At 38.1% G+C, this 16,843-nt stretch overlaps 1 protein-coding gene across 1 annotated transcript in view; it reads right to left on the bottom strand.

Moving 5' to 3' along the window:
• patj (PATJ crumbs cell polarity complex component) overlaps positions 1 to 16,843 on the bottom strand; it is a 164,387-nt gene that overhangs the window by 121,561 nt on the left and 25,983 nt on the right. Inside the window, exons 9-13 of the mRNA XM_048602089.1 lie at positions 15,419 to 15,625; positions 11,280 to 11,379; positions 8,612 to 8,700; positions 5,647 to 5,776; positions 4,257 to 4,373 (exon numbers count right to left, since the gene is read on the bottom strand). Coding sequence (XP_048458046.1) covers positions 4,257 to 4,373; positions 5,647 to 5,776; positions 8,612 to 8,700; positions 11,280 to 11,379; positions 15,419 to 15,625 — 643 coding nt within the window. The remainder of the gene's footprint in view (positions 1 to 4,256; positions 4,374 to 5,646; positions 5,777 to 8,611; positions 8,701 to 11,279; positions 11,380 to 15,418; positions 15,626 to 16,843) is intronic.

Raw genomic sequence — 16,843 nt, 5'->3', positions numbered from 1 at the left:
CGGGGCCCTAGCGCTGTGAGGCAGCAGTGCCAACCACTGAGTTACCGTGTCACCCTGTGTGTAATCTCTTAAATTTGCTTTGAACGTAATTCAGCTGTCAAACATACAGTCACTTCTCCCACAACACGTATCTTCCACTCTGCCAAATGAAATAGAATTGTAATGGTCAAAGTCACCAATGGTTTTCCCCTTTATTGAACATCCATTCCAATTTTTCTTTACAATTTTTGGCATGATTGAGCACATCATTTTGAAACAACCCTCCATTCTTAGTCTCTCGTTGAGACTGCATTTCTACCTGTGCCAATACAACTATCAAACCTCTGAAATAGTTTCTCGTCCAGAACACACAGGTCATTTATAGAGTACGGATGACTTCATTTGCAACATGCCGTGCCTCAGTTATGTCATTCATAAATTTCGATCATATTTCAAATGCATGTGTTAGTCTGTACACAATGTTCCAAAACAGTAAATGACTAAATAACCAGTGAATATTGGAATAATAATCTAATGCTGTTTTTTTTTAAATGCTGTTTGAAGGAGAAGGATTTGCCAGGAGTTACCACTTTTGATTTTTCTTCTGGTAAGATCATAGGATCTTTTACATTGACTTGTACAAGTACATAAAGTTTCAGTTCAACATCTGATCTGTGCAGAATTTCACACAATGTAATACTCTCATGGCTGAATTGAACTGACATCATTATATTATGTGCTCAAGCATGTAGCAAGCCTCGATCACAGTTGAACTCTTAATAAACCTAGTCCCCATCCAGCAGCATTACTTAAACAGTGTAGTAGAACAATATGAATAAATAAATGTGAATCATTGTTTTTTGTGGCGATTTGACAGTCTCAAAAGGATGTGAACCTGCTGCTCTATAACAACTTATTTGCAGCTGCTAACTTTTCCACTTGAATTAAATTATTAAGAAACAAGTTTAAAAAATTGTCAATGAAAATAAAAGCTCGGTTACCATCACTGGATAAAAGTAACATCACTGTGCTACACATGATTATTTTAATAAAACTAATTATTGCATTCTTAACAAAACTACTTGAGTGTTATAGACAGCTACGCTATGGCTTAAGATAGTTTTATAAACACAGATAGTAACTGAAACTATTATTGTTTCCAATATAGTTGAGATAATAGATTATTCAGTGTGTTTGATTATCAGCCATTTTGTTAAGAACATTACAACAAAAGAAACAAATGTTAGCTGCAGGCTATTCAGCCCCTTGAGTCAACTCCCATCATTTAGGTTTTAAATGGGAAGACCTTTATTTTAAAACTGTGCCCCCTAGTTTAGATCCCTCATGGCAGGAAAACATCTGCTCAACATTTACACTGTGAAGCCACCTCAAAATCTTATGTTTTAATAAGATCTATGCTCATTCTTCTGAGCTCAATAATTATAAACCCAACTCACTGAATCATTCCCCCCTCCCCCCAGGGATTAATTGAATCAATCTTGCTTCCAATGCAAATATATCCCTCCTTAAATAAGTAGGCAAAAATCTGTACACAGTACTCCAGGTATGCATTCACCATTGGCCTATATGATTTTACATAATAGACTACATCTATGATAGAATATAGTTACTGATATGTACAACCTTACACATAATCGAAGCACTGGCAGGTTAGGTTTCTTCACTCTTGAAAAATGAAGATGGAGAGGGAACAAATCAAGCTACAAAATTTATCAAAGGTTTTAATGAAGTTGATGAAGCTGTTTCATCTTGTGGAGAAGATCATAATTGAAGGCCTTCAATGTAAAATAGGCACAAAGAAATCCAATAGGGAATTCAGAAGAAAACTCTTTCAACAAAGAGTGATGAGAATGTTGAACTCAGTGACAGGTAATGGTTGAAACAAAAGTATAGATGCAGTTAAACAGAAACAGTGACAAGCTTATGAGGGAGGAAATAGATCATTATGATGGTAAACAGTGGAAGGAAGCTCAAGTGGAGCATAAACACGAGCATTTACTGATTGTGCTGAAAGACCTGTTTCTGTGCCATTTATCTTATGAAATCCTAGAATAGTTATGTAAAAGAACCTCAATTCAATTCTATTGCAACCAACTCAAACGTGCAAATGAATAGTTCGAGATTCAAAGAGCAATACATTGAACAGATTGCAAACTATCACTTGCATATTGCACAGGACCAAATGTTAAGCAAGAAGAGTATAAACAAAAACATTTAGACATAAATTTGTTCGCCAAAAATAAAGGCACAACTGCAGTCCTTAAAACAGTGACAGAAATTACTGTAGTGTACTCTTCATTTTTACTGAATTAGCTTTTAACAAAAATCAGAAGGAACTATGCTGAAATCCCACACTATGTGCGTGACTCTAAAGTCCTTTGAGCTAGACTAGCACTTCTTCAATTCTATAAAAAAAAGAGTCAGGAAGATCTGTCTGCAATCCAAGCTTTCTTTCAAAATAATCCATAGTCAATCTCAAAAGAGTTAACCCTACAAAGTGCTCCAGACTGATATCAGCGATTTCACAGGGCTGTCTGCGTGCTAAACTAATCAGTCTTTCCTAAGAACTTGTGTGAGTGTTCGTGTGTGGTGAGGAATTATTTATTCCATAAACCTCTCAAAGGAGATTTGAAAGTTGTCAGAGATAGCTTGGGAAGTTACTGCAGTCCATTTTGTAAATGGTATACAATGCTGCCACTGAATGCCAATGATGAAGGAATGAATGGTTAAAGATGAACAGTCCATAAGGTTGACTGCATTGTCCTGGATTGTGTCAATCATCTTAAGCGTTGTTTAAGTCACACTCATCCAGGTTATTCCAGTACACTCCCGACCTGTGTCTCGTAATCATGGACAGGCTTTGGGCAGTCAGGAGTTGAGTCACTCATGATAGAGATTCCTGCTTCTGATATACCCTTGTAGCCACAGAAAAGAGCCACAGTGGTTTATTAACCTGAATTGCTACTTTTAATGATTTGTGAATCTATTCATCTAGATCCCTTTGCACCTCTATCCCATTTATTTTCCAAAATGCACCACTTCAGTCTTATCTGTATTGGTATTCATTTGGCACTTCACTGCTCACAGATTACAATGATTCAATTAAACATCCTTTATGCCTTTTAACACCTTCAATAAAAAGAGTTCCTTCGACCTACCAGCTCTTCCCAAAATTATGGCCACAAACTTAAGTATTTTGACCACATTTGATTTTGTAAGTTGAATTGAAATTGTGCAGTTTGGGGGTGCAGTACATCTTAATTCATATCTCAGTTGTATCAAACAGCTATATTTATTTTTTCTGTCTCTGCTTCAGACACCACTCACTCAGTTTTCTTTAATTGGAAAAAAAAGAACAAATCCCAAAAAACTTGGAGATAGAGAGGGAGCAAAAAACATGTCCTTATCCCAACCCTGACACACCCAGGCTTTGTCAGCACATTGACTGCTACCAAGCCAAGCCATTGTCAGCCACTAATTGTCCCGATTAGCAGTTATTGATTCTCCAGGTGGACCCATTCCTTTGTGAAAACCGAAAGAATTGTGGATGCTGTAAATCAGAAACAGAAGTCGCTGGAAAAGCTCAGGAGGTCTGGCAGCACGTGTGAAGAAAGATGCAGAGTTAACGTTTCGGGTCTGGTAACCCTTCCTCAGAACTTTGACCCTTCCGAGGAATGGTCACCAGACCTGAAATGCTAACGCTGATTTTTCCTTCACAGATGCTGCCAGACCTGCTGAGCTTTTCCAGCAACTTCTGTTTTTTGGATGGATTCCTTTGTCGGCCCAAAAGTTGGAAGTTACATTACACAGGATTATAGTCCAACAGACTTATTTGAAGTCACAAGCTTTTGAAGCGCTGCTCCTTTGTCAGGTGAATTTCATTATTGTGATTTCAAATAAACCTGTTGGACTGTAACCTGGTGTCGTGTGACTTCTGATTTTGTCCACCCCAATCCAACACCGGCACCTCCAGATCATTGTTGAAAACATTGTTTACTCCTGCCCCCAACTCATCTTCAGCGTATACACCAACCTTTTCCTCGGTACATTCACGTCTGAAGATGGCTCACCACACCCAAAACATTAACTCTGCTTTCTCTCCACTGATGCTGCCAGACCTGCTGAGCTTTTCCAGTAATTTCTGTTCGTGTTTCCGAGAGTGTAGTACTCTGTCAGTATTGTACTCAAACGTCCGTTTAGATTTTGTACTAGATCCATGGAATGATGTAACACAAACATTACAGAAACACACATACCATCAATTTGATATTGCAGTTCTTTCGTTTGTGTACTTCCCTGCTCCCCAACCACAGAACAAATGCTACTTTCAGTGATAACTGCATTTGCTATGGGAGTTACATTATCTGGTTCAGCTGTAAAATAAGAAAAAGAGTATATTCTTAAAATCGTGTACAATAAAGCCACTTGCATAATTAATATCTGCATTATAAACCTCTCAGTATTAAAGTTTCTTTTCAAACTTGTCATTTGAAACAATCCTATATTGATCTGGATTCAATTTTTTTCATTGTTGGAGTGAACGAGGCTCTAGCAAGCATAATTTTAGGAAAATCCAAGTTTAATTGAAAGTAGTATACAATATTCTACAGAGCATTTGACATCCTCTGGTGGAACTGACAACCATAAAAACAACGGACACTATGAAAACAAGAACTGTGCAACTATGAGCGCTGTTTGAAGTGAGATATATCCATTATTTCAATTTCTGAAGCTTTCTAAACATAATTAGGTAGACTTATAGCTTTTCTCCTCTTAAGATTCTAAGAATTATAAACCTTTTATTTTTGCAATGCAAAGTATCATTTTAATTCTATGCCTCTCAGGTTCTCAGCAAATAAGATAGATGACAATATTATTTTTAAAATGTCTGCAAAGCAATTTTATTGTGTAAATTTTATTGGAAACTGTTTAGTAACTGTTGATTTGCGATTGGGTTTTTAGACTTACCAATTGTAAATGGGCTAAGTCTATGCCTGTTCGATTTTAATTTGCTCCCTGCCTGACACAAGTGTTATATAAAATCAGACATGAATGTGGCTTACAATTGTGCGTATGAAGTTGTAATTAACTGATGTAAAATACAGTATATTTGGACCCCACACAAGTCAAAACGATTCCATTGGAAAACAAAGGGGTACATGAGAGATGCACTTAGAGATGTTTTCCTAACATGACATAGCCACATAAACATACAAGATCAACATGTGCTGGGAAAAAATAAAGGACTAATGACGGCAATTACTTTGAGCAATTTTTCACTGAACTGTCCTAGAGGATAATGGAAAAATAACAAACGTTCCCTGAAGTCTTTTTAACTTAAAGAATAATTTGCCTTTCTTAGAGTATGTTTTATTATACCTAATGCATAGCACATTATTACTGAGGCTTTCAACACAGTTCAGTTGATTGAATTTCTATGGCTGGTACATTTTGTTTGAGTAGATGAATGTTTATAATGTTTTTCTATCCGGTGAATAATTATTTTTGCTCAATTTGAAGTATAATTGAAAGCCATGTGGAAACTGTATTTTTTTATTAAATCCATAACCAGCATTAAATGTGAAATATTTGGAATTTTGTTAAACAGTTGTTTATTAAACAAAATGAAGGTACAATGTAAACTACCTTTTTGAAAATATCCATGAACACTATCCATCTTTTTCCTTGCTACTGTCAGATTAACAGTTTTCCCAGTGTTTCGTAAAGCATCAATCCCTTCTTGATTTGTAAATTCCTGAATATTAACTCCATCAACCTTTAACAATGATTAAAAAAAAATGGTAATAAATACTGTCAGTCCTCACTGAAATCAATAGTTATGTTCCTGAAAATCAGACTTCAAATGAAATTTTTACCAAATCAAATTTTTCTAATTTTTTCAAACTAAACAGTGTACTTAAGAGTCTGTTGGGCATTTCACATCAGAAAAATATATTAAAACATCATACTCTATAAATGGAAATACAATACATTTTAACATTACGAGATTGGTAAAAGAAAAGAAAATGTTAAGACAAAATAAATTTATTTGTCTTAAAAAAATTGGTAACTTACTATTTACCTCTCACTCATGACCAATGCTGCTCACTATGGATCCTGCTTCCTGAACTACCACTTGCCACACATCCCCTCTCTTTACCTTGCTGGTCATTGCATACCTTTGTCTTACCATCCCTCTGTAGTACAACCGCATCTGCTCCTTAAAACACTCTTTCACAGCTAACCCTCAAATTTGCAACTTGACCCACTCCCTAACCCATGATCCTAATTCTGATCCTCCAACTGCAGCCTCTCCCACTCCCTAACTTGTCCTCTTGCCCTCACCTCCCAAGTTGTGGCTAATGTCATACCCTGACTCATCATCTTGCTAAGCCTCCCATTTCCCAACTGTTCTGCTTGCTGCTTCAGTCTCCTGACCCTCACCGTGAGCAAGGGCTCGGGGGATTGTGGGTCAGGAACACGCCTCGACCTAACTCTTAAAATTAAGTCAGTTAAGAAAAAGAACTCCGTGGCATAATTAGCCTTCAATATCAAGAAGTAAAAAATGGTTTGCACAGCACTAATGGGTTTTCAATTGGTGACTCTGGAAGTAGCACTCTGACCCCAGGACACACTGCAGTGAGGTGTGGTGGAAATCTGCGCTGCTTTGATATGGAGTGAAAGTAAACTCATTCCTCAATTCACACATCATTGTGTGCATGCATTTACTTTTTAAAAAGAATTATAACAGTCCAGCATAGCACTTCTGCATCATTCAGGATAGCACTTCCACAGTCTCAGAAATCAAACTTCACATTACATCACGAACTGAAACTTGGTGTTACCTTGAATGGGAGAGGGAAATGTCAAGCAAAAGAATCAGGGTGAGGTTAGTTAATTGGGCAAAGGAATGGAACATGCAAATGTGGAGGAGAAATTGACAACTCGGCCCCTTGAGTTTGTTCTACCCTTCAATAAGAACATACTAATCTCATTACGCCACAATCCCACCTGCCCCTGTCACCTCCTTGCCCATCTATGAGATGGCTCCTTCAGAGCAGCTTGTGGTAGACCTCACTAGGGAACAGGTAACTCTGAATTTGGTGATGAATATTGAGGCAGACTTGATTAGGGAGCTTAAGGTGAAGGAACCCATGGGGGGAAGTGACCCTAATATGACAGGATTCACTCTGCAGTCGAAGAGGGAGAAACTTGAATGAGATATCTTGCTCTCGAGGGAGAGCAGCAAAGGTTTACCAGGCTGATTCTGGGGATGGCGGGTCTGACAGGTCTGACAGGTCTGACATATGATGAGAGATTGACTAGGTTGGGATTGTTGTTGCTAGAGTTCAGACGAATGAAGGGGGAATCTCAGAGACTTATAACATTCTAACAGGACTAGACAGGGTAGATGCAGGGAGGATTTTCCCGATGGTGGGTGTGTCCAGAACCAGGAGTCACAGTCTGAGGATTCGGGGTACACGATTTAGGATGGAAATAAGGAGACATTTCCTCACCCAAACAGTGGTGAGCCTGTGGAATTCATTACCACAGGAAGTAGTTGATACCAAAACACTGACGAATGGGATCAAAGGCTATAGGGAGAAAGCATGATTAGTAAATTGAGTCAGACAATCAGCCATGATCGTGAAGAATGGCGGAGCAAGCTCGAAAGGGCCAAGTGGCCTCCTCCTGCTCCTATCTTCCAGGTTTCTACCAATAAAGATAACTTCAAAAACACAAGGGAGGAGCTGACGAAAGTTGATTGGAAGAGGGGGGTCTATCAGAAAGACAATGGAGTAAAAATTGCAGTTTTGGGGGTAATTCAGGAGACACAGCAGAAATTCATCCCAAAGAAGAGGAAACATTGGGGAGGATGAGGCAACCCTGACTGATAAGGGAAGTCAGGGACAGCATAAAAGCAAAAGAAAAAAACATACAATGTAGAGAAGATTAACCGGAAGGCAGAGGATTGGGAATCCTTTAAAAACCAGCAGAGAGCAACTAAAAAAGGGGGAGAAAGATGAAATACGAGGGTAAACTAGCTAGCATCCATTGCTTCCACCACCAATGCTCAGCAGTGTATACTGTTACAAAGATGCACTGCAGAAATTCAAAGATCCTAAGACAGCACTTTCTAAACTCAAGATCACTTTCATCTAGAAGGACAAGGACAGCAGTTATATGGGAATACTACCAACTGCAAGTTCCCCTTTAACCCATTCACCATCCTGACTTGGAAAATATGTCGTTTCTTCACTGCCACTGGGTCAAAATCCCAGAATTCCCTCCCTAAAGGGCATTGTGAGTCTACCTACAAAACATGGACTGCAGTGGCTCAAGAAGGCAGCTCACCACCACCTTCTCAAGGACAACTTGGGATGGGCAATAAATGCTGGCCAGCCAGTAACTCCCACTTCCCACAACTGAATTAAAAAAAGTACTATGAAAGAAAAATGCAGAGATCTTTTAAACAAATAAACGGTAAAGGCAAGACATTCTTCTATCAAACACCAAAGGAATTTAATGTGCCTGTGAAGAAAAACCAATAATTCAATGAGAAATAAAGGCAAATATAAAGAACTATAATAGAAGGTAAAATGTCACTTACTGCAATGATCCTGTCATGAACCTGAATGCGTCCACTCTGCTCTGCTGCACTTCCTGGTATTATACTTTTCACAAAAATACCAGAAGTATCTGTAAATTATAACACCAAATTATCCTGTTCAGTAGCTTCTACAGTAAGTCTGAGGTCATAGGCATCAGAATTTCAATTGTTCCTCCAATTGGCAGCTGTTTTCATCTGCCATCGGCTCTGAAACTCCTCCATAAAGATCTCCATTGCACTATCCTCCTCTAAGATGTTTCTACCACTTTGACCAAGCTTTCCATCACCAAACCTAATACCATCCTGCGGGACTTGAAATCATGTTTGGTTTGACAATACTCTCATGAAGCATGCTAAAATGTTCATACTATTTAAGTTGCTTTGTAAATCCAAGTTGCTGTGGTTATTATAATGTATCCAACAGACCAGCACTAACATCACAATGTTAAGTTAATCAACCCATTCCGATGTGCTCAGGACACACCTCTAAAGCAGGTGGGACTTGAATGGAGTTCTACTGTCCCATGAATGGTTCTAAAGGTCACCAGGTCAAGAGACGCATGCCCATAACTCTGCTGACTGGCAATCTGTTCTGCTGCTTGAGTTATACTTTGTCTTTCCCTTTCCACCTTAGTTCCAAATCCCAAAGTTTGCAATTGACATGCAGTGTCTCTCTTGTTCACCAAGAATTACTAAAACCATGCATTTACCATTTAAATAAATCTCTTCAGGACAGATTATAGGGATAAAATCCATACAACTTTCTCCACTCTCTCCAAACCCATGATAATATCCTTAAAAACTAATTAAATATGAAGAATTTACCATCCACATGATGGTACAGCTGAAACAAACATGGGCCAACACTAGAAACTGATGGCATCTCTGCACTTGCATTCAGGCATCCAAAGTGCTTTCCAAAGTGTCAAACAAAATTAATAAGCAGCATTCACTTCTGTACAGATTCTCACCATGTTCCAAGTTTTTGGTCAAGAGAATTTTGTTGTATAAAAATCAAGAGCACTAATCTAACCTCTTGGATCTTTCACTGGTAAGAGGATCCCAACAAGCTTTAGCTGTTTTGCGTTGTTGCAGCTCTATCTGCTCTGCATCAGGGAGAGGTCCAAGAGATCCCTAACTTCACCAGCTCCACCTTGAACAAATGTCTACTCCCTTTGGGAAACTTTAATGATTAGTTTCTGATAAGTTTGGGATAGTTTTTGAGCGATACGGTACAATTCATAAAGAAAGGAAATGGCATGCATTTCTCCAGCACTTTTCACAACCTCAGCACATGCAGCCAATGAAGCATTTTGAAATATAATCATCATTTTGAGGAAACACAATACCCAATATTCCCACAGCAAGCAAATTAATTGTCTGTTATGTTTGGTGCTGGTTAATGAATAAATGGTAGACAAGACATCAATACTCCTGCTTTCCTTCTAGGGGAAAATGGTGGTGTATGTTGGTGACACTGGGCTTGCAATCCAGAGACACAGGCTAATGTTTACTTTGCAGGGAGGACAGGTTCAAATCATACCATAGCAGCTGTCTGAAATCAAATTCAATTCATAAAATCTGTAATTAGAACTTAGTCTCAGTCTCAGGAATGACAATGATCATTTAATTGTCCCAGAATCCCTGAAACTCAATGGTCCACAAATGCTGTTAAAGAAAAAAAAAATTTTACCATTCTTTCTTAGTCGGGCCTACATGTGGCTCCAGGCTAATAGTAATGTGGTTGGTTTTAAGTGCCTCTGAAATGGCCTAAAAGTCATTCAGTCTGAGCCTAATTAGTTGGCATTGCCAAAGTTGCCTCGCTTCCCGATTCCTGCCCACCATTTCCAAGGCGCAAGTCAGGAATGTGCTGGAATACCCCCCACTTTCCTGGATGAGTGCAGCCCCAGCAACAGTCAAGAAGCTTGACAAGATGTAGGACAAAACTGTCCATCGAGTGGCACCATATCCTCAAAAATTCTCTCCCTCAACCATTGATGCACAATGGCAGCAGTGTGTACCATTTAGAAGATGCATTGCAGAAATTCACCAAGGCTTCTTGGACAGCACCTTCCATACCCTCAACCTTTACTATCTACGAAAATTCATTCATAATATGTGGATGTATTTTGCAAAGCCAGCATTTATTGCCCATCCCTAACTGCCATCAAGAGGATAGTGGCTGTAATGTATCAGAAAACTGCTCTGGGTCCGAAATCACATGCAGGCCAGATCAGATGGTTTCCTTTGCTGTAAATATTTATTGAAAACATAGTAGCAACGTGGTATTTTCATTGGCAGCATTACTGATAACATGACTTTTGGCTCCTCACTGATGGAATGAGCCAAATTTAAATTCCCCAGTTGCTGTGGTTGTCTATGCCTCTGGGCTTTCTGTACAGTAACATTAGCATTAAGCTACCATACCATTTGCTTTTAGCGTGGAATTATTTAATCAAAATAAACCACTTATTTAAGGAAACAATAAAGCAACATTTAGACCAGAGAAAGATGAACTTTGTCAGGAAACTGCAGGAATTCATTTTGGATTGCTGAAGAACCTATACAAAATTGCTGCCGGCTATATGGTATACTGACCATCAAAACCCCTGTATCTACAGTTCAGCACCTTCTTCTTATTTCATTATTATTATATTTGTGAACTCACCACCATGGGATGCACCAACATAACCAACAACTGTAATGCCAAGGCTTTGTCCATCTCTCTTGAGTTCAACATTTTCAACGTCATAATCATTTTCAGCAATCTATAAAAATCAAACACATTTTAGGAATGAATTTTTATACAAAATTTAGCTTGTATGTAACATCAAGATATATTGTTTAAAACAAAGAGGCTGTTCATCAAACTATCCTTCAAATACTTCGTTTGGGAGAATTATACAGCAAAAAAGTCTTACCTCCATTACTAAAGAATGGAACACTTTTGCTCATGTGTTAGTCTGTAGGTAATATATCTCAAGTGCTAATGGGCAGACTTTTTTTTTAAATTAACAATTTTGGTACACAGAATAGACATGGTCCAATAAAGAACTGTTTAATTTTTGGCAAAGATGTGGATTGAAATCCTGGAAATTTTTTTTAAGGCTCTCTCAATGTGGATAAGTTGGGCAAATTGACTTTTTTGTTTTAAAAAGGATCTTGTTGTTTGGTTTAAAAAGTTGTCAGTTGTCTCAACTGTTGTAATAGAAAATAACCATCAAAACCCCTGTTGCTTCTTGTTTCTCTTAGTAACCTACGATGCACATCATTCCAGGTCCAAGAATTTATCCACTTTCACAGATGAAATGCTTTAGTGCTTTGGCTCTCGTTATGTAAATTCCATCTAACATTTCACACTCCTCATCCTGAATGCAATGTCTGTATCATCCCCATATTTTGTTAAAACAAAAGTAAAGTATTCATAAAGAAGCAAACCACAATTCACTGTCTCCACACAAAAGTTACTCAAATGGTCTTTAACTCTTCCTTTCATAATCCATTTGCTTTTCATGTATCTATAAAAAAAATCTTTTGATTTTTCTTCGATTATACTTGCCAAAAACTTTTCACACCGTCTCTCTGCTATCATATTCCTCTTTTAAATTTTGTCCCTGCACCTTTTATACTGGTCTAGGTTTGTGGTGGTTTTAAGCCCTTGTCATCTGTCACAAGTGTCCCTATTTCTCCCTTTATCCTCTTTGTAAAGATGGATGCTATTATGTTATGTAGTTATCTGACTATAAATGAAGAAAGCTAACTACATTTCAACAGATGCAATAATTAGTTCAGGTAATCAATGGGATCATTTCAGCTACATTAATTCATGTCTTCTACACAATTTCAGAAGTTCTTTCTCATTGGAGCCCCTACCAAGATTCCATGAGGATACACTAATTCTTGTAACAATTTAAAATTACATAATATATTCAAACTACATAGAAAATTTAGAACTATTCGCTCTAGTTTTAAAGTTTGGATCTTGAAATTGATTTTTATCCCGTCCATCATAATAGGCACAAGATTTCTAGAAAATTAAGTAAAAACTAAGGTTAAAAATTAGGTTTTAAATACTTAGTTTTTTTTGTTATTAGTCCTCAAATTTAACATGGACTATGGAAAGCTAGATACTGTTATAGATCAAAACCACATCTGGCAGCCTAACTCTGCAGCTTAGTCCGATTCCAACTAGTGACTTCAGTAAAGGAGAAGGGATAAGATCCATTCTTGCAATGATTGTCACACCATTTAGTTTCCACCATGGATGCCCAAATCCATTACAAACCAAATGCACCGAACCGCTTGGAAACTTTCCAAACTTAGTGGGTATGTGGTACGTCAAGAGTGAAACAAGCATCCTACACATAATCACAAGAAATGAAAAATTAATGCCCAGGTCACAAACTCCTATGCAAAAGCTGAATGAAAGGCTGAATTCAGATTTGCTGCTTGCACATCTCACCATGCAAATCCTGGTCTAAGGTTTACATCTGTCATAAAATGGGACCAATGGTAAAGACTGCATAGCATCCCTTCCTGCAAATACACTCCTTGCAAATCATGCTCCAAGAAATTTAGTTATATGAAATGCAAAATATTATACAATTGAGAAGGAACAGAACATTATATAGCATAAGGGAGAAAAGAAACCTATGTTTGTGTAACAGCATCACATCCTCAAATGTCCCAAAGTCTTTCATAAGCAATGAAATATTCTTGACAACTCTATAGACAAACATGAAAGACAGTACACTCACCAAAACAGTAACTTAGCAGTTAACCTATTTGAGTGGTGTTGAGGAATGAGTGGAGATTATTTAAGGGAAATTTCATTTGAATGTGAAGGAAGAGAGGGTGAAGGAGAGTGAGTTTCAGCATAAAGTGCCTCCCTATAAATACATCTTTAAAAAGTTCAATTTATAACATTTCCTGTAGAGATTGCATTTTTATTTCTGTCTATCAAAAGGTAACTTATAACTTCTGGTGATATCATAGCCCAACAAACAGCCTGAAAAAGTGACTCTGGATAACAAGATTTTACGTAACTCTAGCCAACACAAGTTGGAGAAGATCAAAAGGGAAGACTGAATGTTATCTCTATGTGTAATATAAGTACAGAAGAAAAAATGATACCACCAACGTGAATAAGACTCAGAATCAAACAACAATAACTGTAGGTCTGCTGATTTCGATGCCTTTTCAGCATTTCAAACTAATAGTTTCTCCTCTAAACTCCAGCCATTGCAGCTGGCAGACAATCTCTAGCCAGCTATGTGAAGTTCAATTGTCCATGATACTCTACTGTATCAGCTTATAAAAGTCAGACAACTTTGCCTTAAATAGAAGCATTCAACTCATAGGTTTGCAGATGACACAAAGATAGGTGGAGGGACAGGTAGTGTTGAGGAAGCGGGGAAGCTGCAGTTGGGCTCGAACAGGCTAAGAGAATGGGCAAAGAAATGGCAGATGGAATACAATGTGGGAAAGTATGAGGTAATGTTCTTTGGTAAGAAGAATAGAGGCATAGACTATTTGGGGATAGGCTTCAAAAATATGAAGTTCAAAAGGACACAGGAATTCTCATTCAGAATTTTCTTAAGGTTAACATGTAAGTACAGTTGGCAGTTAGGAAGGCAAATGCAATGTATGCACTCATTTCAAGAGGCCGAGAATACAAGAGAAGAAATGTAGTGCTGAGGCTGTATAATGCTGTGCTTAGACCGCATTTGGAATATTGTGAGCAGTTTTGGGCCCCATATCTAAGAAAGAAAGTGCTGGCATTGGAGGGGGTTCCTGAGATATAAAAGAATACACGACTTGGAAATCATGCTCCAAGAAATTTAGTTATGTGAAATGCAAAAGATTACACAATTAATGAGAAGAAACTGAACATTATATAGCAAAAAGGACAAAAGCTTGTCATGTAAGAAGCAGTTGAGGATTCTGGGTCTGTACTCAATGCAGTTTCAAAGGATGAGGAGTGGGGGGAATCTGATTGAAACTTACAGAATGCTAAGAGGCCTGGATGCAATGGACACGGATAAGATATTTACACTTTTAGGAGAGACTAGGATCCAGGCACAGCCTCAGAGAGAAGGTACAGTCTTTAGAACTGAGGTGAGGAGGTATTTCTGTAGCTAGAGGGAGGTTAATCTACGGAACTCATTGCCGCACGAGACTGTGTAGGTTGAGTCATCTGAGGGTATTTAAGACAGAGATAGCTAGGTTCTTGATTGGTAAAGGGATCAAAGCTTACAGGAAGAAGGCAGAGGAATAGGAATGAGAAATTTCTCAGCCATTATGGAATGGTGGAGCAGACTTGATAGGCTAAATGGCTTCATTCTGCCCTTCTATCCTATGGTCTTATCACATCCACTCAAAACCATCCCAACAGATCTTGTCCTTGATAAAGCAGCTACTAGAGAGAAAGAAAGTCATGAAAAAAATGGCAATGTTGGCCAGGCAATTATCTTTCATAGTATGCACTGCAGATTGATCAATGTAAGTATGGTATTAACTTAACCCTCAACTTTTCCAAAATAGTTCCCAGTAGAACTCTACCTTGAATAATAATACAAATCTTGAGGAATCACAGAAATAGATTCAAACATAAAAACTCAAACCCCAATGCAGAGCTACTTCTATTTCATTTGGATGTGTTTTGTTAAAAAGACTTCCTCTCCACTTTTTGAAGCAGCAAAGAAAACAAAAATATTTTTACATGATCAATTTTCACTTCAGTAGAAATACAATTCCAAACTTAAAGCTGAAATGTTATAAAAACATTTGTGATTCAATCTTACTTACAGCATTGGCATGGTCTTCGGAAGGCATCACAGTGGGGACAAAAGCAGAAGATTTGGAAGAAGGATCTTCACATGCATCTCTTGCTACTACCATTCGGACTCGATTACCACAATTTCTCAACAACTGGGCAATCTGTTCACTTCCCATTCCCTGGACATCAATACCTCCAATCTGGAGAATATGATCACCAGTCCTAAGCCTTCCATCCTAAGGAACACGGAATAAACTATTTAAATTCCAAATAGACATGAATAGAAATTTATGAGTATTGAGAAATGACAAAGGGGAAGTCAGTGAATGCAATTTATTTGACTTCCAAAAGGCAAAGGATAAAATGCCACAGAAAAGTTTGCTACACAAGATAAGAGCTCATGGTGTTGGGACAGTATATCAGTGCAGATATAGGATTGGCCAACAAACTGCAAAGAGACAAAAACAAAGTTGCTGGAAAAGCTCAGCAGGTCTGGCAGCATCTGTGGAGGAGAAAACAGAGTTAACATTTCGGGTCCGGTGACCCTTCCTCAGAACTTCCTCACTGGACCTGAAACATTAACTCTGTTTTCTCCTCCACAGATGCTGCCAGACCTGCTGAGATTTTCCAGCAACTTTGTAATTGTTCCCGATTTACAGCATCCGCAGTTCTTTTGGTTTTTAAACTGCAAAGAGAGTTGGGATAAATGATTCATTTCATTGTAACTAATGGAGTGCCGCAAGAATCAGTGCTGCAGCCTTAATTACTTATGATCTGAATGAAGGAACAGAATATATTGTAGTCACATGTGCTGAAGATACAAAGCTAGTTAGATGAAAGTTCTGAGTAGAATACAAAGAGACTTAGATGTTTTAAGTATGCAAGCAGAACAAAATGTGAATATGCCATCTTTGGAGAGGAGAAATGAAAAGCTGAAGAGAGACTGCAGAATGCTGCAGTAGATGAATCTGGAGTCCTTCAATGTAAACCATAAATGGTAGATTGCGGGTACTGCACAAAATTAGGAAGACAATTAAACATTAGCTCCAATCGCAAGGGAGGTGGAATATAAAAGTAAGGAAGTCTTGTTACAATTGTATAGAGAATTGGTGAGGCCACATCAGGTCTACTATGCAAAGTATTGATCTCCTTACCTAAGGAGAGATAAACTTGCATTGGAAATAGTTCAGAGAAGGGCGATTCATTGGGGGAGACAAAAGTGGGTGTTACCTTATGAGGGAAGGTTGAGCAATTTAGGCCAAGCCTCTGGGGAACAGACTAACAAAAAAAAATGGAGATGATGAGGATCTTCTTTTTTCTCTCAGGGGAGTTGTTGGCCTTTGGAATTCTCTTAACATAGAGAAAAGAGGATGCTGACTCATTGAAAATGTCAAAGGCTGAGTTGGACACATTTTTGATCAAGAAACAAGTTAAGGATTATACTTGAGATAACA

Source organism: Rhincodon typus, chromosome 10, assembly GCF_021869965.1.
Source record: "Rhincodon typus isolate 14 chromosome 10, sRhiTyp1.1, whole genome shotgun sequence".
NCBI classification, from domain to species: domain Eukaryota; kingdom Metazoa; phylum Chordata; class Chondrichthyes; order Orectolobiformes; family Rhincodontidae; genus Rhincodon; species Rhincodon typus.
Note: the sequence above shows the minus strand (reverse complement) of the source record. Positions and strands in the feature narration are given on the sequence as shown.